General features: G+C 39.3%; 1 protein-coding gene across 1 annotated transcript in view; it reads left to right on the top strand.

Moving 5' to 3' along the window:
- The window catches only part of GUCA1C (guanylate cyclase activator 1C), a 31834-nt gene extending 15883 nt beyond the window's left edge, over nt 1-15951 (top strand). Inside the window, exons 2-6 of the mRNA XM_045863924.2 lie at nt 3067-3216; nt 7418-7505; nt 8092-8186; nt 9717-9811; nt 15876-15951. Of these exons, the coding sequence (XP_045719880.2) occupies nt 3067-3216; nt 7418-7505; nt 8092-8186; nt 9717-9811; nt 15876-15951 (504 nt within the window). The remainder of the gene's footprint in view (nt 1-3066; nt 3217-7417; nt 7506-8091; nt 8187-9716; nt 9812-15875) is intronic.
- The last annotated feature ends 6140 nt before the right edge of the window (nt 15952-22091 follow it).

Below are 22091 nucleotides of genomic sequence, written 5' to 3'. Positions count from 1 at the left end.
AGACACCGGGCAGTGGAGATTGCTGAAGGTTGAGCAGCAGGACGTATGTGCGGGAGCAGATGGGAGAGGAAGGGGGTGTTGTGAAGAAATCCATACATTTCTTGCGACTTGTGTTTGTTCCAGAAATGAAAGTAAAGACTTGCTGTTATTTTGAAATTAATTTTTGATTGCTGGGCTGGATTTGTATGCCTGCGTCATTCTGAGACTGAACCATGTGGGTCATATTTTTTCTAATTAGTCTTAATAAGGTTATATAAATTCAAGTGAGAATAAGTCATAATTACCACAGCCACTTAGATACCTAGATGATAACATTGCCTACAAAAGAAGACATCTATAAGAAAAACAGCTTAGGTCTGTGGTTCCCAAATCTTAGGATACATCAGACTTCCCTGGGGAGCATTTTAAAATGCAGACTCTTGGGCCCCAACCCAAGTAGTTTTGATGGTGTTGTTTGGGGGTCAGGTTCTAGGAATCTGCATATTTCATTGTCCCCTTGTGATTATGATGCAGGGAGTTTATGAGCCCTACTCTGGCGCAAGGCCAATCGGTACCAGACATCTCCAGACAGTTCTATGTGCCACAAGGACTCCAGTGGCTCAAATACAGCAATATGAACTTAACAGTGTTCCCTTGGATAGCCTCAAAGAAAAGTCTTTGAACATCCTCTATTGCATTCTTTCTAGTCACATTTGCAGGAACATCTCACCTTCTCTGTGGTTTTTATCCACCTCCCCACCCTGGGCTTAAAAACTAGAGGTTAACAGAAGGCAATAATTACCTTATCTTCTGATTTACAGAATAAGCATTACCTAAAACTCTCTCCAACACTAACACAAGCCATTAAATCACATTCACCAGAGTTGTCTCACTGATGCAAATTTCTACAAAATCATACCAGAAAGATAATTGGAAAGAAGAGTTGGCTGTAGCTTGCTAAGAATTTGTCTAATTACATAATGGAATGCTAAAATAAAGACAGAAAATGTTTTGCTTGCAGGAGATTTTGCCAAAGGCTGCACTTGTCTAAGTAGAAAAGGCTTCCTTCCTTACCCACCATCAACTTTGGTTGTAGATTAGCAGGATTGTCCATTTTAAAGCCATACAATGAAAATATTTGTGCTCATCTCCTGATATAGTTTGCTCAGAGCTTCCACAGCCTGGTTTGGAAGGAGTTAGGGCCACCTGCCCACTGTTGCTTAATCATAAAATACCAAATGTTCTAAAGTCAACATTACTCAGTCTAGTCTGTTGCCATTCATCATACAGGTGATGCCAAAAACTGTGATCACTGAAGCAAGACTCGAGAAGTGAAACAAACCCTCACAAAATAAAGGTTTTTATGGAAACTTTATAGCAAGCTAACTCAGCCTCCTCAGGGGGGACGCTTCTGTAACCTTTGGGCAAACACGCATAAGGACTACCCAGGAAACAGTTGTATTGATTGGTCAGCACTAAGAGACGCAGGAGGAAGACCTGGGAGCCAATGTGCCCTGATTGGATACTGTCCACCCAACTTCCATCCTCTGCACCTGCTGGTCTCATCACTGAAAAATAATGGTCGTGTCCCGCCAAATCGGAAGATATCTTGATGTCATCTTAAATACATTTCCACTCTATGATAACATATCTCCCTTGCCTCAGCCATAGTAGGCTAGGGATTAATATGGTGAAGTGGTAACAAACAGTAAGAAAGGCTGATGGAGAAAAGGTAAAACCAGCTATGTTTTGTAGACTTGAGTAAATTTCCTTTAGGAGATTCATTCAACCAGACTCCAAACTGTTAGTAGAAGTCTTATCACTTATAAGAAGTATTAAAGTTATTGATAGGGTGAAGATATCTAAGCTGTAAAATATAAAAATCTAATACATGTAGTAAAATTTTAAAATATTTTATGATATTTTTATTATATATTGTAGAGAATTTAAAAAAAATAATACATTTGAAGACAATGCTATAGTTATTAGCACATTGGCTTTTAATAGCCAAGATATTATAGTAGTCTACCATACAAAACAAGCAAAGTAAAATAAAACAAAAAGCTGTTAACCAGCAAGCAGGCTTTGCTTCACATCCAGAACTACTGGTGATTTTTCATTTGCTTTTCTTATAGGCTAGACACAAAAGCTTGAGCCTCAAAGCAAACACATACCATTTTACAGGCCGATAATTCTCAAGCCCTTTATATCCAAGGGAAAGGGAGTACTTTATGTCACATCCTGGTTTGTAAATAGGACTCTACATTCCAAAGTTCCAAGGAGGATGCAGCTGGCAACATGTTTTCTTGGGCTGAATATGCTGGCATCTGAACTCCCACGGGAACATAGCAGAGAGCTGGTCACCTTTCTTAAGATGGTTGAGCGTTTGGCTGAGCAAGGTTTGAAGGGTGTGAGTCTTAAGAATGATACCCACTATTTCTGTTTCAACTGGGAGTGTTTTACCCATTTAAAACAGGATGAGGGGAACTGCCTAAGCTTGAGAGCCTTAAACCTAAGCTTGAGAGCCTTAAACAGTCTTTTCTAAGATTGACTAATATGGCAAAATCTTTACAGAAAAGAGGCTCATAAATCTTGATTCATACTGAAAATGACATACTTAAAAGGAATCGCGGAGTTCAGCATTCCAAAAAGATCAACCGGGCTCTCTAAAAAGGAGTACAGAATTTAGCTCCTTGGTAATTCCTTTCTACTCATCTTCTCCTGAGTAGGCAACAAAACCTGAAGATACTCAGGAGAAGACAGCCTTTGTAGGATGTCTGGTGGTGAGGACACAGCCTTCCCTCATGGCATTTCAGAACTTTTTCCTTTTTTTTTTGACATAAGGAGTAGATATTTTCTCTAAAAAAGACACTTACCTATATATGTAAAGTTACTTGTTTCTATACACATCACCCATGTTTTTGTTTGTTTGTTTGTTTAACAAAGTGCCAGGAAAAGTTCTATTCTGAAATCTTGTGGGTTGTATTAATTTGTGCTAATGGTCCTGCTCATGAACCGTGACTTCTCAAATAAAAAACAATTGTTTTTCTTAGATATTGATTTCCCCTTCCACCTTGCTTTCCATAGGATGGATTTATTGACTTTTTAGAGTTTATTGTTGCTGTAAATTTAGTTATACGAGGAAAAATGGAGCAAAAATTAAAATGGTATTTTAAACTGTATGATGTTGATGGAAACGGTTCTATTGACAAAAAGGAACTACTGAACATCTTCATGGTAAGTGAAGTAGTGAAGGAACTTTGTAGGACATTGTATAGTTAATGTAATTTTCTTCCCTGTGGAGCTGGCAACAGCTGTCTATGTGGTTAGTGACTCTTGGGATATACATTTGGAACCACTGGAGCCATGCAAGTTTCTCTATGCTATTGGTTACTGAGTGTGCACCTGCAAACCAGCATTTTCTTGTTGGTGTTCAAATTCACAGATGTAGCAGAGTACTGAGATGAAAAATGAAATAAACATGATATTCTGAAACAATTTATCTTTTTGTCTGCATCCGTGCAGAAAGTTTTGTGAGGAACAGCTGAAATACTAGATGGTTTGTATAGCAAGAGCCATGGACTAAGAACAAAGAAAGCTGGGCATCAATCTTTCTGGGGGTTGGACTAAAGTATTTCTAATAGGTAGCTCAAGGATTCTGGGATCCTTTCCAGCTCTAAAGTTCAATGAGTCCTTTTGTAAATCTCAACCCCCCCCATCACGGAATTGGGAATAGTTATTATCATGGTATGAGATGAAATGGATCCTAGAGTAAAAGATGATTAAATGGGACACTGTACCTAAGTGAGAATGTGAAGTAAAATAAACATTATGAATGCGATATAGTGAATTTGTAACACAGAGTCAGAATTAGAATCAGAGGTCTTAGAAATGATCTGGTCCAAATTCTTCCATTTATAGATGAAGGAGTTGAGTTACAAACATAATACATAGTATAAATATTAGCAACAATGTAAAGAAAAATAAATGGGTAGAACTACGATTATAATTAAACACCTCAAACCTGTTAAAATTTAAAACTATCAAATGTAGAGTTAACCAACATATGCAAAGAATTCAAGAGTATGATAATATTAATATTGCTTCCACTTTAATCTTACACAAGTAATTCACAAAAAAGTGCTAAGATGCACTTTGTAATTGAATTTTGTAAGCATTAAAATTCTGAAATTCTGTATACATATTACATATTGCAACACAAAATTAGGAATCCAGAATATTCTCTAGAGACTGCCCAACTACATGTAAATTTTAGAATATTCTCTTAAATAAACATATTCAAATTTATTTTAAAAAATTAAATATGTAATATAGCATACAAATATTGGGGGATGACTCCAAAGCAGTACTCAGAGCAAGGGTTCATATCCTGGGATCTATGGATCTGTGGCCTTTGGGAATCCTTGAAGACCATGAAATTGAGTGCAAATTTTTTCTTGTATGTTACCCATTTTTGGGGGGAGAGATAGAGGGTCATCAAATTCTCAAAAGAATTAGGAGGGACGAAAGGATAAAATGATTTTGTCTAAATCTTCAGAAATTTTTGCACAGGTTTTCATTAGTTAAAATGTGTAACTTCCATTAATGAGTAAAGAAAAGAGAAATATTAAGTAGCTAATTGAGTTTTTTTCTTGAAGTGTTAAAAGGAGAACAAAAAGAAATAAGGAAACAAATAATAAAAGCACAGGGCAGAAATTAATAATTGATACTATTTGTCTCCAATGAAATTAATAAAAATTAACAAGAATAAGATTTAATTCTGGCAAGGGCACTGTAAGAAGAGCACCCTTACACACTTGTGGAGGGAGTATAAATGGATAGAACATTCCTGGAAATTTGGTAATCTGCATCAAGAGGCTAAAAGTTTATCTTTATTTTAGAGTCAACATTTCTGGTCAGAAAAAACAATCATTAACATCATCAAAGATCAAAGTTCTATCATTTACATCACAATCACTAAGATACTAAAAATAAATGACTTAAAAGAAGAATAGTTTTAAATAAATTAATGCAATGGAATATGTACTTACAAAAAATGAGTATCAACAAATGTTTGTGGTAGCAAATGAAAAAAATAGGGTAATGAATAATACATGCTGTTTAATAGAAGTTCTCTCGGTACATGATTACAGGATGTTGAAATAAAATACAGCCCAACCATCAAAAGATCCAAAGGAAGTACTAGATTATAGGCAAAATTTACAAAGATGTAGTTACATCTTAATTTCACTTCAAAGACATAAAATGGTCAGGAGAATTTTTGAGAAGAATTATTAGAGAGGATTTCTTGGGTAAGAGACTTCAAGTCCACGGCATGGGAATTTAAGGAGACCATAGAGGTTTGGGGAACACTGTGTTCCACTGTTTGAATCTGAGAAATCTATATGAAACAGACCATGGCAGTGGAGTGGAGGGATGCCGTTTGGGAAATATCTCATGCCTAGAATTAGTTGGGACGGAGGTTTTTTCATAGATCAGATATGGGGGGTGGGGAAGTTGACATGGAGTTGTCTTGGATCTTGTCCAGCTGAGCCACTTGGAGAAGTGAGGGCACCTCAGAAGTAGAGGGAGCTGGAGGTAGAACTAGAGAGTGGTTCTCAACCAGGAGCAAGGTTGCACTCTTACTCCCCCAGGGGACATGTGGCCATGTTGGGAGACATTTTGGTTGTCAGCTGGGCGGTGAGTGGAGGAGGGTGTGGTGCAAATGCTATCCATTGTTTAGAGACCAGGGATGGCTGTTAAAAATTCTCCAATGCACAGGATAATCCCGAACAAGAAAGAATTGTCTAGTCTGCAATATCAATTGTGCAGATGTTGAGAAACTCAGACCTAGAACTTGTAGAAGGAGCCTCGAGGGGTCAGCTGGAATCAAAATGCATGATGCACATCTAGGGAATTGCAGGAGAGTCTCAGTAATGAAGGGGAAACATGGTCTCAGAGAAAGAGGGAATTTCCAACATCTGCCATCCAGAGAGCTCTGACAGTCGGTAGCCATGACAGTGCCTGCCAAGTCAGAGGTGTCCTGCTCCCCCTTCTCTCCTACCTCCTCCTGCTCCCGCTCAGAAGTGGTCCTTATCAAAATGCAGGAGAAAGTGCAGACATGCTAAATGAGGGAGGAAAGAAGGAAACAACCCATGCCTCCCGACCCATCCCCAACCATGTTTCTTCTGTAAGAAGAGGGAAAACACAGGAAACACTGACGACTCCCTCCGAAAATACCCCTTCAGGCCTCGTAAACCTTCCATCAATCCTTCAGTCTCACTTATATTGCCCAGTGATGGGTGACAGACAAATCCTAGAAATTGCATAATCTTTTATTATAACGTATTCATGTGGTCTAGTATCCCTTCAGGCTGTGGGAATACTGGATGCCTAGCCAAATTTTCTAGGCTTTTGGGACCTCTGTCAAGACACCGAGAAACCCTAAAAACGTTCATCTAATAGGATACTACATGCATGTAACCATTATTCTAAGTATTCCTGTATATTTAACCGTGAGACCTGGACTTGCTAAGGCCAGGAGTGGTGCATTACCACTGTTCGCTCTGACTGATCCTGGATTCAGCTTCAGTAATGCTTAAGAAGCAGCAGAAGAGATAGTCCTATTGCAGACCATGCCCTCAATTAAAATATGTTGTCAGTGGTTTTTCTGAAGATCCCTTCATGTTCAGTCAAGATAGTTATGTTCAAATTCCCAGATGACTACTCGTTCTCTCTCTCCATCTTTCTTTCATTTTATTATGAATTTTTACATCAAATATTGGTCATTTAATTTAATCACCTGGAGGTGGAGGAGAAGGAGAGCATGGTTAAATTTCCCCTCTAGGAAAGCTGGAAATGTCATTTTCTCTGGGTCCCCTGACAGCCTTTATGATGAAAAGGTGCTGGCAGGATGTGAGAGAAATTCAGTGTCCTTCCAAGGCATACATACCTGTCTTCCCAGTCGATCATTCTACAAAAGGGCAAAAAGGACCAGAGATGCTAGTGTCAGAAGCTGGAGGGGAAGCCTTGGATGCTTACAGAATATCCTTTCATGTTTCTCCATAAGATCAATTATAACTGGTCTGAAGTTGAGATTATTGTTTGTTTTCTAGGTCCAGAATTCTTATGACAGTAGCCGCTACAGTTTTTTTCTGCAGTAGGCTTTTTTGCATCTTTTGTGACCTAATATGTTGAATGGATCCCTTCGTCCCATATAATATCAAACTTCAGATTGCATTCAGTTAATTAAATTTCTAAACCTCATTACCCTGAACTGACATATAATCTTTTTATTTATTTTTAACAACTAGAACAGGTTGGGCAGCCAAAATGACATGAACATATCCTCAAATTCTGTCACATTGAGGGTAGAAATGTCACAAAATGTATTTGCTTCCAGCAAAGTTGTACTCCCCGATTTGATTTCTCTTTGCAGGCTGTACAAACCTTCAATGGCCAGCAAACTCTGAGTCCTGAAGAATTTACTAACTTGGTGTTTCATAAGATCGATATAAATAATGATGGTAAGGCAATTACTCTCCTTGGGCTCACTTTTTTTTTTTTTTTTAATTTACAAAGTAGGAGATGGTGGGGGTGGGAATGCCATTTAGGCAAAAATATGAACCTTTCAAGAAAATCCTAGTTGTGATATCACTTGGGCTTCATAATTTGGCCAATTCAATGTTCTCCAGTCAGTACAATTCAACGGAATATTTATTGACCATATATGTATATATACATGATGCTTGACACTTAGGGATATATGAACAAGAGTAAAGGGAGGTACAAGGAAAGAAAAGTGGAAGAATATGATATGAAGGACTATGCTGTTCACTCTGGGTTATGTTCTAGTAATTATTCCTTTCTACTGGAAGCGTCTCATCAACTTGCAAATAAACTCAAGTTTTCCATACTATAAAAATCATTTCTTCAATTGTGTGATTTTCCTCTACTATCAGATTTTTTTCCTTCCCTTTGACTATACACTTCTGGGAAGAGTTGTACTTGCCTTCATTTCTGTTCTTTGTACCTTTTCTGCATTTCTACTCTTTCTGCTCATTTCTCCATCTTCTATTGTTACCCTAAAATCTGGGTTCCTCTTTAGTTCAGAGAAGGTACTTCTTCAGAGGCTGAGTGAAAGGGAAGACACAGACATTCCAGAAGGGGGAGTGCTTACACCAAATGGCTTTGATCTCAGTAAACCGGTAAGGGAGCATATTGATTTGAGATTGAGGCAGCGTATCTAGGAATGTTCCTTGAAAACAGAAAGTTTGACATTGTGGAAAATATGATGTTAATAAGTTGATTTAAGGGGGGAAAAGGGATGGATATGAGGCACTGGGACTCCAGCCATGGTTTTCGTCAATCCGAGGTAACTTTTTCCACAGAACCAACATGCCCGCCATAGGTCACTTCTTGTAATGGACAGTAGAGGGCAGTAGACATCCATGTTGAGTGTGGCAGTTTGCCCGTCTTATGTGGCAGCTCAGTCTGGCAGGATGGGATGATGAGAAGGCTGGGAGGGAGTTCACGTGAAATCGCCATTATGAATGAGCCAAAGGACTGGACAAGAGTATAAATCTCAGAATAACACTTGGAAATGTATCAATAGTATCAATCTCCCTCTTAGGACCCAGTCCTCGTTTGCCTCACCTCAATTTCGAATTCAGAATGCTCATTTTCTAATTGACCAAGATCAGAGCCATTTGGTTGTAATCACTTGTATTTGGGTCTATATAGATCAAGGATAAAATAAATCAGTTCACATGAAAGCTTGCAAAACCCAGAATTGACAAGGAAACTAAGTGAAGGTAGACAAGGACTAGAGAAATGGAGAGTGGAAGATCTTAGAAGGTCAATGAAAATTTTATTTGAAATATGCAACTGAAAATTCTGATCACCAAACAGGACAAATGCTGTAGGTTTTGTTCTGTTTTAATTTTTAATCAGAAGTGCTGCAGTATGGCAGGAATTGGAATAGAGATGATAAAACATTTCAGGCTGGGGCTGAAATCGTTGACCAAAGGATAAGTGTCCTGGAAATAGATGGGATATTGTGAATGTTTAAGACTTAGTAATACAATGAATGTCAAAAGCGCAGGTCAAGAATGTTGAAAATATCTCTGGATCCTGCTTCTAGGGATGGAAGTGGGAGGAAAGGAAAGGTGACCTCTACTGGAGAAGTGTGAGGATTGTGGTATCCTTGAGAAGGGGCTTGATTTCTATTAGTGTGGGGGAACAGATAATGTGTTCCAGAAAACAAGAAAGTGATGCAGGACTCACTATTTATTACCTAAACAGTTTCCTCACAAACGAAGTATAATAGAACCAATAAGATGGGGGAATGTGGTTGGAAGGCCCTAGCAAAAGAAAGAGGGGGTTGCAAAAGGATGCAAATCTAGAAGAGTGAAGGTGTTTTATTGGGCAATAACTAAGGATACCTGCAGACCAGGAAATGGGCTCTTTGACCTGGAAGAACATGTCAAGAGAGAACACATTATGGTTTCTGGAATAGCTTACAGAACTAATCATGCAAATCATTTCCTCTGATGGAAACTTGTATTAAAGAAAAAAGATGTATATCATTGCCTTTACAATGAAGATATCAAATAAACTAGCTGCATTTTGGAACAACAGTGAACCACTGTTTCTTAGCAAATGCATATACACAACTAAACTAATAGAATTTGCTTTTATATGCAAATTATTGGAGATTGTCTTATCATCTCATCAAGAGACAGCTGAGTCATTCCCTATATCAAGAAAAGGACGCTAAAATTCTACTGTTGGACAAAGACAGCCCAGAGCACCAGAAAGCAAGGAAGAGAAAGTAACGAAGACATAGAAGGCTGATATTTGTAGAAGCATAAAAGGATTTTGCCAGTATTTGACACAGGAAAATAAGATGTTTCATTCACACTTAAAAGGGGAGCAAGCACCACAGGGGAAAATGTATATTCATCTTTGTACAAACCTAAGTATATATACCTCGAATAAGATTTTTTAAATTGTTGATTATCATTGTTATCAAAACATCAGTTTGGTAGAAATAGAGATGTTCAGTCAAGTATAACAGAATAGTATTGACTATGTGCCAATATATTTTTTTTATTTTTCAAACTGAAAAGAAGCTTACTATTGGTATCTGATAATCCAGTGAATATTGAAACCAAAGATGAAGAAGATCACAACACAACAGGAGAGAACTTTAGGAACATATATGAACATCCCAATTTAACTGCAAATTGTTTACAAAAGAATAACCAACATCAAATATGTTGGGACAAAAAAATACGCAACAGCTATGAAGTATTCTATACATGATTATCATGATAGTTAGCAAATCAAAGTTAGAAGATTAATTAAAAGAGAGGCATAGGATAAATGCTATGAAAATAAAAAAAATGAGTATCTACAAACTCCATGAGGGCAAGAACTATTTCTGTTTTATGTACTTCGGTATTTCTTGCAGGCTCACACTTCCTGACACATAGCAGTTACTCTATGAATAGTTGTGAGATGAATGAGTGTCTGGTAAGAAGATGTTATGAAAAGTGAAGGAAGATATAAAAAAGAAACAAGTACAACATACAATGTTTTTTTTTAAAGATTTATTTATTTGAGAGCGAGAGAGAGAGAGAGCACACACAATGGTGGTGGAAGGGGCAGAGGGAGAGAGGGACAAGCAGACTCCTCACTGAGCAGGGAGCCCAATGCAGGGCTCGATCCCAGGACACTGAGATCATGACCTGAACCGAAATCAAGAATCGGAAGCTCAACCGACTGAACCACCCAGGCGCCCCACAACATGCAATGTTATCTGTAGGAAGAAAGGTGTTTAGACTATTTTGGAAATTAACATATATGTGCATATGCATTGCCACTTCACAAAATATAAGTGCAATTGATTAGCAGGAGTTAATTACCAATGGAAAGTGAAACGGGGGGACAGAAAGAGGTTACAGGGGACTTCTTTCACTTCATTACACTTTTTTGTAGAGCTTAAGTTTTATATCACGAGCATGTATTATGGTAATAATTCAACAAGCTATTTTTATCCTTATATTATGAACAAAAGCATCAGGAAGAAAAACTTGAAGAGAATCACAGTGACAGAAGATTGAAGTTCAATATTCAATGTTACTGAAGAACGAAAAGAGGCAAGAGAGCAAGACAAGTCAGGATAAATGATGAAGCATGGAATTCTGCAGCCTTTCCTGCAGGAAGAATAGCAACCACGTTCTACCATGCACGGCCTAGGAGTCATTCTTGACCTGATTTAGGAAGATTTATAGAATCTGTTTACAACATCAAGTGCAGAAAGTGTCCAGGCAAGTTTAAGCTAGTGCCAAATAGCACAGGCGCCGGGGAGACTTAAGTAGCTCATAATAATAAACCATGAAAGTGAAAAGAGACAGAACAAGGCCAAAGACGAAATGAAAGAGGTGATTATTGGGCAGATATTTTGGGTAAAAGAAAACAGGGACAGGACATGAAGACACTTTATTGAGCAGTTACCTAGAAGGAACATTGTGAAAAGCCACGGAAGTCACAGTGACTCAAACTGAGAAGCAGAACTACCAGGGGAGAAGGGGGAATCGGGTTTTCTCGTATAAAAAAGAAACTCCTGCACTTAAAAGCTCAGCTATAAAATGCTGCTAAATGCTGCTAGCGCCACCTTGCTTATGACTGCAAAACTGTGTCATGTAAACTCTTCACTGGCGTCCGCCCTTGAAAATCTGGTCATTCTCGTCTCCTGAGACCCACCCCCATTCCTGTCTCTGCTAATTTCCCGGCACCGCTACACTGTTTCACCACGTTCTCATTTAGAGGAATTGACAAAAAATCTTTTATGCAGGCTGGTTTCTTTTAAAACCAGGCTGACTTCCTTAGAGCAACAATGATAACGTGAGCATGCACAGTAAATTTTGCCTTTTTTTTTTTTTTTTTGAGGGGGGTAGGAGGTCATTTTTTGTTTTGTTATGAAAGGTAATATAAGATGTTAATGGGAAGAAACACGGGACCCAGGAATATCAACAAGATAACCAGATTGCAAAAACAAGGCTAAAGAAAATATCCACAGGTAGCCTCTATCATCAATGAAGTTGCTGAAATTGGTAGTGAGTGATGGGAGAGCATTGACCTTCAGGGTCCCCAGGAGGAGAGAAGGTGTCTGCAAACACAACAAAAAAAACTAAATCATGTAGATATAAATGGTATAAACATATAAAAACATATAAAACATATTTTATAAACATATAAAACCAAAATTGTATACTTTCTGAATTATGCCCTACAAACACTGAAATGTATCTTTAAATATACAACAAAATAATACAAACTCAAACCATTGGTTTAGATCCCTCTGAGCCCTGTGATCTCCAGCTCAGTCACCTCTTACTGGCTTTGGCTCTTTGCTGGTAGATTTTTTGAGGGGAAGCTTCTAGACCTGCATAGGCGATTCTTTCTAGACAGATTCAGAAACCATCCTTTTAATTTGTTTGGGCATAAATCCACAGACAAATTAAAAGGGATTAGGAAACAATGTTTAAGAACATCAGATAAAGGGAAGCAATTTGTCAGCACTTTTTCTGAGCGCCTGTCACGTTCCAGCACCATAGCGTTGGAGGAAACGGCACTTGTAGCTGGGGCTTAATACATGTTTGATGAATAAATGAGTGAAGGCTAAGTGCTAGAGGGAAAAGAGGAAAATTTCAAGGTAAGTACTTTAAATAGAAATAGTAAAAGTTATAAGTTGCTATAGGTAGAAGTTGGCTTAATTTCAAAAAGAATTTTTTTTTATGGTAACTGGTTAGGTAACATAAACAAAACAAATATGCAGAGTTCACACAGGTTTTGAGAAAAGTGAAAAAACAACAGTGAAGAGTTCCATCCTCTAAGTTGCTAAGGGAGTAGAATGTAAAAGTTCTCATCACAAGAAAAAGAAAAAGTGTAAATTGTATTTATGTGAGGTGATGGATGTTGCAATATATACATGTATCTAATTATTATGTTGTACACCTTAAACTGAAACAATGTTATATGTCAATTCTATCCCAATAAAAAAAAAACGTTTTTTAAAGAAATTCCGTCTTTTCTGTCTTTGCCACACCAGTAACTGATGTTGCTTTTCACCTGACATGGTGACTCTACCCTCCACACCCTCAGACACAGCTCCTTTAGCAGCACTGGTGACAATGGACAAGTGTTATACCTGAGCGCTCAAAACGCACTTCTGTTCCCACATCTGCACTCTCATTTCTCTTTTGGTCATGCGAAGCTCCTAGAAATTTGAAAAACTTCTGCGTGGGGAATTTAGCAGCTATGATTTCCCTTTGCAAAACATAGGATTGTTTTGTTGTTGTTATTTATGGTTTCTGTGACCCACCACTCCGCACCATGTGCCCGTCCCCAGCCCCACACTTACTACTCCTCATTTGCAGTTTTCTCTCAGTTTTCAGTTTTCTTTTTCTCATTCCATGGTTATACATTCCCTGTGAGACATAGATGACTCCATGCCTACCCTGTGGGTTTTGCACAAACTTCTTTGGCATAAGGAAAACATAAGGAACAAAGATTCAATTTCCCTCTAAAAAACATGTTTTAGAATTTTGCCGTTGAAACCAAAGGGAACATATCATGAGAATGTGATGATTCATGCTTGTTTATATTTGAATCACTATCATGGTGCTTTGTATATTTGACTTTATCCACTAAAAAGTATTTCAGGTCCTGCTGACTTTCTGCCCCAGATGTACATTCTCTAGTTACTGAGTGTTCTTGACTTGTCTTTGGCTGCCCTTCTACCTAGCCACAAAACCTATTTGGTACAGTCGCTTTGAGATCAGGAACTACATCTCTACCCCTTGACTTGAAGACAGTCATGTGCAGCCAAGTCCCAGCAGACTCTAAGCCTAGGGTGGGTGGTGGTCCAGTGAGGCCAAAGAAAAGACCCGGAGACAACGATTAAAACATAGGTTATTATTATTATTATTTTTAAGATTTTATTTATTTGAGAGAGAGAGAGAGAAAGTGAGCATGAGCGGGGGGAGGGGCAGAGGGAGAAGGAGAGGGAGAAGCAGACTCCCCATTGAGCAGGGAGCCTGATATGGGGCAAGACATAGGTTTATCAGGGGAACTTATGTACAGGGAATCTAGCAGTGGCCAACTGGACAGAGCATCTGCTTTTGGCATCTATATGCAGCAAGTTTAGTATTAGAGCAATTTAACCTAGCAACTCTCAGGGGCCCCTCCCCTCCTTGCATGGACAGCACTTCCAAGGAAACCAAGGTCTGCCACCTGGACACTGCTTTAGGGGAGATACTCCAGGTTGGCCATCCCCAGAGCCCCTGACCTTGAACACTAAACAACACATTCCACTGCACATTCTGCTTGGTGGGAATGTAGAGGGAGGATGGGATCTCTACATTTTCAAGATAGCGATTAACAGGGGCATTTGGAGTATGCTTACACGAACTAGCTATCCAGCACGTACCATAAAGCTCATAACTACAGTCCAAATGAGTCAGCAGAGAAGCCCCCCATCCCCTCAAAATGCTGAAAAGTTATCTTGCAGGATGATGCTAGTGGCAAAACACAGCAGCCATGGCTTAAGTCAAGCTGATGAAACTGGGAATCAAAAACGAGAGGGGAGCCTGAGTGGCTCAGTCAGTGGAGCATCCAACCCCTGATCTTGGCTCAGGTCTTGATCTTAATGTCATGAGTTCAAGTCCCACATGGGGCCCCATGCTGGGCATGAAGCCTACTTAAAAAAAAAAAATCAGAAAATGGCTGACCAATAATTACACATGGAATGAATAAATCTTTAACCTTTTTAGGGGTGCCTGGGTAGCTCAGTCGGTTAAGTGTGTGACTCTGAGTTTCGGCTCAGGTCATGATCTCAGGGTCCTGAGATTGAGCCGCGAGTCAGGCTCCACGCTCAGTGTGGAATCTGCTCGTCCTTCTCCCTCCCGCTGCTCGTGCTCTCGGTCTCTGACTCTCTCAAATAAATAAATAACATCTTTTAAAAAAATGTTTAACCTTCCTCACAGCTTTGGACAGTCCCTGAAATTATTTCCTGAGAGAAGAATATTGAAAACAGCCTTGCACAATGTCATTTCCTCCTGATCTTAGAAATCAGCAATATTGGGCGCCTGGGTGGCTCAGCTGGTTAAGCGACTGCCTTCGGCTCAGGTCATGATCCTAGAGTCCAGGGGTCGAGTCCCGCATTGGGCTCCCTGCTCGGCAGGGAGTCTGCTTCTCCCTCTGACCCTCCTCCCTCTCATGCTGTCTATCTCTCATTCTCTCTGTCTCAAATAAATAAATAAAATCTTTAAAAAAAAAAAAAGAAAGAAATCAGCAATATTCATGCTCCTATCACTTGGTCATATCTTCAAGATTAAAGGTCAAATAATCAATACTGTGTAGAGACGTGAATGTGTATGTGAACACAAATGCATTGCTGATGTTCTCAACTTAAAAATAGTTTGTATTTGGGGCACCTGGGTCGTTAAGTTGGTTAAGCGTCTGACTCTTGATTTTGGCTCAGGTCATGATTTCAGCCCCGCATCAGGCTCTGTGCTCGCCATGGAGCCTGCTTGAGATTCTCTCTCTCCCTCTCCCTCTGCCCCTCCCCCCACCCCCGCTTGCACTCTCTCCCTCCCTCTCTCTCTCTTAAAAAAAAAAATAGTCTGCTTTTGTCGTCTACATTTTCATTGGCAACCCTACCATTGAATGCTTTTCTATATAAGGATATTCAAAGAATTTAGAGTCTGGTTGAGGTGAAAAAAATGTCAGAAGAATATCAAGGAAAGTATCTGGGAATATATTGTATACACCAGTGATTGGTATGAACAAAGCCTCTTGTTAATTGTTCATTTATTATTTTCTGGGAGAATTGACTTTAGAAGAATTTATCAACGGCACAGAAAAAGATCAGGATCTTCTGGAGATTGTTTCCAAGAGCTTTGACTTTTCCAACGTACTGAAAGTAATCTATAATAAGAAACAGATACAGAAGGGAGGCTTCCTTCAAACCACGTGAGAAGACTGATCTAGGGAAAGAGGAAATGAAGCAGCGGTGAGCCGTGAGAATGCCTTTTCCGACTTCCAGTGGATACAAGACTTTCAGTTGAGAAGAAATGAAATTCTCCCACGTACATGCTATTGATTTCAGGTTTTTATTATAATTGGTACTGGCTTGTGAATACATCACTTAAGTCCCATGAAGACTTCCATAAAGATCACAGACAAAAGAATTGTTGCTTTTCTGTCTATATATTAGTACTTTCTCTGCAGATTAAAACATGATTAACCTGAAGGACTGTCTCCATATCTGTTCAAAATAGAGCTCACATATATGTTTCCTTGCACACCTAAATTAATCTGAATCTTGAAATAGAACTGGATGATCTGGGCAGTGTCTCCATACTTTAATATTCTTCTTAACATGCGTTCAGCAAATGTGTTTGCTGTCTCTTGGCTCCCGTTGTATCTCTATTATAAATGACTGAGTTCTGGTCTATGGAGAAACTTTCTTCTTCCCTTTTTCCCCTTATTCTTTACCCTGAATCCTGTCTTGAATCAGTAATAATGTTCTGCTCCAAAGGAAAAGTCTTAAGCTATATAGTAAAAGGAGAAAATTTCAGGCAGGGCAATGAGATCGTTTCTGCTGATTTGTTATAAATCTGGGTCCAGTTGTGCATGAAAATGTGATGCATCATCTATAATTATTATGCCAGTTGGGGGTTTGATCAGAAGAGGAGACAGCCAGGCTATGGAACAACAAGCACTTGACATTTTAAACGGTCCTGACATTATAGCTCTGACATTTCATTTTTTATATCCTTTCCAAAAAATGAAATGATGAATGAGATTTCTTGATGGGTTAGAACTTTTTAAGTTTTGGGTTCTATATCACAGGCCCATTAGTACATCTGTCAATGCAAGGCTTTCTCATGGAAACACAGTGGAGGCTGAAGAGCAGATGGGAGCTATCTTCATGTTAAGACCTTCCTAATTATGCTTTCATATTCAGATTTTGGGCTAAACACACACAACTGAAACTACAAAGACAGACTTGGATGGCCCTGTCTCCCTCATGGTTACTGATGCGGATAAAAATCTGGATAGAGGTATAGATGGGACGTACATGGTGGTAGAAATGAAGTATAAATGTAGGTAGAGAAGTTTTAGTTGAATGTATAGATGAAGATGCACATGAAGGTAGTCTAGATGGACATAGAAATATTCAGTGGTTTCCCAAAAGATTTTGAGGAAATTTGCAAAGAAGTGCACAATATATGTTGAAATAAAAGTATTGCCAATAAAGTAAAAAAAAAAAATCACCGCAGCCATAATGACACAAAGTTCTACTCACTTGCTGACAGTGGACTCTGAGCTTCCTAGCAGCAGAAGGGAAAAGGAAAACATCATGACAGTCTTGCCCCAGCAACAGCCCCATCCTGGCAGGTGGCAGTTGATTTCATCCCCCACCCCCCACATTCCTCTGAGGCACCTAGTGTCCTTTCCATAGAAAACTGGGTCCCAGTGCCCCCTTCCAACCTTTTATGTCCTAATAACTCCAACATTTTCCCTTTGTTCTTCCAGCGTAGGAGGGTAGCTGCTTCCAGCCATTTCTGTGTTCCTTCTTCAGTGTCCTCCCTTTGCTTTTTCACTCCTCCAATGTCTTTCTCAAGCCGAGCCGAAATCAAGAGGGAGACTTAACCGACTGAGCCACCCAGGCACCCCCCTCAAGTCTCCATCTCTTAAGGTCAGTCTCCCCAAGTTCATGTTCCTTCTTCATGCTTTCCTCTGCAATTTAGCACCATGAGCCTGGTCCAGGAAATAGTCCTAATCTACATACGAAGTCATATTACTTGAATGAACTAGAGATTTTAAAATAAATTCCTTCCTCCTTCAGATGATAAGCTTTAAGTAGAGCCTACTGCCCAGTGACTTTTTTTTTTTTAATTTTTCAGGTAGTTTTTTTTTTTTTTTAATTTAAACAGAATTCCATGTGTTTCCTCCCAATGATTTTACAGTAAAATTTCAAGTAAGGAATTTTATGACAAGGAGGGCCTAGTGTGTGAAGAACCTCAACAACCTTAGGTTAATGTCTAGACTATCACTCCCATTTACCAAAAGGCAGCGATCCAACCAAAATTGTAACCATCTAATGAGAACCAACATCCTCCAACACATTTTTCTCTTTGTTCCTACAATGCCTTGATGCTTTGAAGGAAAGACACTATTTTAAAAAGAGATAAGGATGGAAAGTATTAAAAGATTTGATCATCTTAACCTTATAAAAATGACACCCCTCCCCCCAAAGAGATTAAAGTCATATTACATCTCTCTACAGATTTGAAGATGCACCAGGAAGATGGCCTGCATCTTTGGTCCAAAGTCTTGAGAAATAAAGGAAGAAAAAGAGGAAAAGAAATGAATGGCAGCTGGTCCAGATAAGAACAAGCTCTAATATGATTTCTTTCTCCTCACATCAGTGGCTGGTGACCAGCTGCTCCTTCAATTAAGCCTCGGCTCTTTCTGGCAGGGACACAGAACATTCCACCTAGAGAAACATCTGCTGATAGAGAACTGGGTTTAGATCACAAGGGTACGCTGTGGGGGCAGGAGAGTGGTTTAACTGGGGCAAATATTTCCTTTATTTTTCTTTCCAAAATGTGTTGGCACAAATGTAATGGGGAATTAAATGAGAAAAGTGGTTTGTTTAAAATTAAGTATATGACGAAGAGGCAAAATGAAGAGACCTAAAGGAAGGATTAGCACATTAAAGAAACAACATGAGGGCTGGAGAGAGCCTCCTGCTCTGCCTACCCCCCAGCCCCCATTTATATTAGAATAACCTTTAAACATGAAAATGAAATACAGACAAGTCTTGACATTTAAAACCAAGCTAGGGTCTTATGCTTGCTGAAGAAATCTAAATCATTAAAACTGTGTGGACAGGGAATAGCTTTTTTAATACTTAGAGTTTTTTCTGGGGACAGCTGTAGGTAAGCAAAATTGGACATTCAAATAAAAGCCAGAGAAAACCAAGTTTTATCAGTAGGATGACTGACAACATTGAGAAAGATATTTAGGGAGGCAGAATTGCTTGATGGAGTCAACGCTGGACTGAGACCACATGTGGATTCTTGGGACCTCCAACAAGACATTTGCCCCTCTGGGTCTTGGCCTCCTCAGCTCTCCAGAGAGGGGACAATTCTCTGAGGTCCCTTCCATCTCCATTTGTTTTTTGATTCCATGAAACCTCCATAATGTAGGGAATGACACCTCAGTATCTCAAAAAGATTATTAGTTACTTAGAAACAAAATTTATGGAACAAACTGTATTTGATACAAATTGCATGAAGCCCAGATTTTTTTTTTTTTTTTTTTTTTTTTTTTTTTTTTTTTTACTCATGGCCAGTGAGTTTCAGGTTGCTACCTATAAGCTCTATGTTGTCTCCAGTTGTTACTTTTTGTTCCTACCCCTCATTCTGGGTGGTTCTTCATCATGCATAGAACAGTGGGCTAATGATAGACTTCCTACTTGGAAGTCACTTGAAAGTCTTTTTCAGAATAAAAAAATTTATATCCCTGGTAATTCTTTTTGTTTGTTTGTTTATTTATTTGAGAGAGAAAGAGAGCATGAGAGAGAGAGAGCATGAGCCGGGGGGTGGGGGAGGGGCAGAGGGAGAAGTAGACTCCCCGCCCAGCAAGGACCCCAGGATCATGACCCGAGCCGAAGGCAGATGCTTAACCATCTGAGCTACCCAGGTGCCCCATCCCTGGTGATTCTAATGCATGGCCAGGTATAAAAACCACAGCCATGTCTTTTATGAGAGACCCTTCTCTAGGGTCACCCTGAAAACGGCCAGTGTCCATCTATACTCTTTCTCCTAGCATTGACCTTTTGAGTTTCCTAGAGTTACGTGTGCATACTTCATTTGTGAGATATAGCAAAAAGGTCACAGACTTGTACACATGCACACTATTTTAATTCTTGCCTCCATCACTCACTCAACTGTACTAACCTTGATAAATCATTTACTCCAGTAAGTCTGAGTTTCCACATGACATGACATGAGATAACGTATGTAAGCACCTAGCACAGTGCCTGGCATGTTACATACTTAGTACATGTTTGTTCCCTTAACCTTTTGCATTTTTCAAAGCTTAGATACTTGGAGCTAAGGTTATTTCTTAAGGATTGATTTCCATTCTGACCCAGAGGGAGGCTACATTCTTGTCCCAGACACTTTAATCTCTCAGTTCTCAAGTCATGTTTAATTGGCCCTTCTAATGAGGTCTGGGAAAACAATTATCTATAAACTATTATCTCTGAATGGGCAAAATCTTTAAAGTGCCCACAGGGAATGGACCCTCAAACTGTCAGTTATACAGACCTTAAGATTTTCTTCATGCTCTTAACATGACAATGAGCCCTCATCCATTTTCAGGCAAAAAAAATCTTCTAATGAGACTGCATACTTGGTTGCTGCTCCAGCATGTATGTTCATTCTTTTTGCTCAGAAACTTTACATTTCTATAACATGTACACTTTTCATGAGCATTCTAAGAAATATATAAAAAACTGTACTATAGTACAGATAATATAAAAACTAATAACTCATTAATGTAATTTAGATATTATGATTATCATTTAATTTGTATTATTTAGAACAATATACATGAGAATATTAAGTAAAGATATATCCAGAACTTGACTTCTTTCTCTACCAAACTATCATACCCCACACTACCAGCCTGCTCTCGGCCGCCATTGTCTCTACCCTGGATTATTATAGCAACCTCCTAACTAGTCTCCCTGCTTCCATGCCTGTCCCTCCACAGTCTGCTCTCAGGAGAGCAACCAGAGGGATCCAACTAATGCATAAGGATAGATCCTGTCATTCCAACCCCAATGGGATCCTTACCTCATCTGCCCCTCTCCTCTCTCCTCATCTTTCTCACCTCGTCTGCTGCTACTCTTCCCTACTCACACCATTTCAGCCATGATGGCCCCTTTTCTCTTTCTTTCTTTTTCTTTTTTTTAAAGATTTTATTTATTTATTTGACAGATAGAGACACAGCGAGAGAGGGAACACAAGCAGGGGGAGTGGGAGAGGGAAAAGCAGGCTTCCCGCCAAGCAGGGAGCCCGATGAGGGGCTCGATCCCAGGACCCCGGGATCATAACCCGAGCTGAAGGCAGACGCTTAACGACTGAGTCACCCAGACGCGCCCCCCACCCTTCTCTTTCTAAAACACACCAGCCACCAGCCCTCCACTGCGACGTCTTTCTTGCTGTTCTGTCTGCCTGGGAGGCTTTGCCCCAGATGTCAACATGGCTGTTACTTTCACCTCCTTCAAGCTGTTGCTCAATTGTCACCTTCTCAGTGAGGTCTTCCCCACCACCTATTTAACATCAGAAATGTCCCTTCCCTCCGCCCCCACAGTCCCAAGGCCCCTTTTCTGCTTAAATTTATCCCTTAGTACTATCATCTTCCAACCTGCTCTGTTACTGCTTATTTTTTCTTTGCCTCTCCCCATTAGGACACAAATTCCACAAGGCCAAGATTTTCGGCTGCTTGGTGTATTAACATACAACACTGAAGACAGAGCCTGGCACACAGTAAGTGCTCAACAACTATTTCTTGAATGAATAGAGGAACTGTGAAACTTGCTAATGAATATGCTTCTCAATCGTGATGGAGCCAACAGCGCTCTCTTCGGTCTCTTTGCTGTCTTTCCCGAGTCCACGTGTCCCTTCAGTATGTCATAAAGGTCATAAAAGGAAAATAATTTTTATTATCCTTCGAATTAGTTTCCATGGGAACTCATATCATCCAACTGAAGCTGCCATTTAAAAAAAAATGCTTTTGAAATTGACTTTTAAGCAGTTCCTTGATCACACAAGGAAATCGTGATGTTATCATCATATTATCATCACAGCTGGCTGATGGTTTTGTTTTGTGGTTTGTCCATTTTTGTAACCTAAATGATATTTTATTATCTATACTCTGGTTACTTGACTTGACTACAAATGATTTCTGGCTCTTTTCAGAATTCAAAAGATATTCTCAAAGAGTGGAATGATATGCCA

This window comes from Mirounga angustirostris, unplaced genomic scaffold (assembly GCF_029215605.1).
Source record: "Mirounga angustirostris isolate CCGP_5_RB_7025 unplaced genomic scaffold, mMirAng1.0.hap1 SCAF_1, whole genome shotgun sequence".
Lineage (NCBI taxonomy): Eukaryota > Metazoa > Chordata > Mammalia > Carnivora > Phocidae > Mirounga > Mirounga angustirostris.
This window is presented reverse-complemented; position numbering and strand designations above follow the sequence as displayed.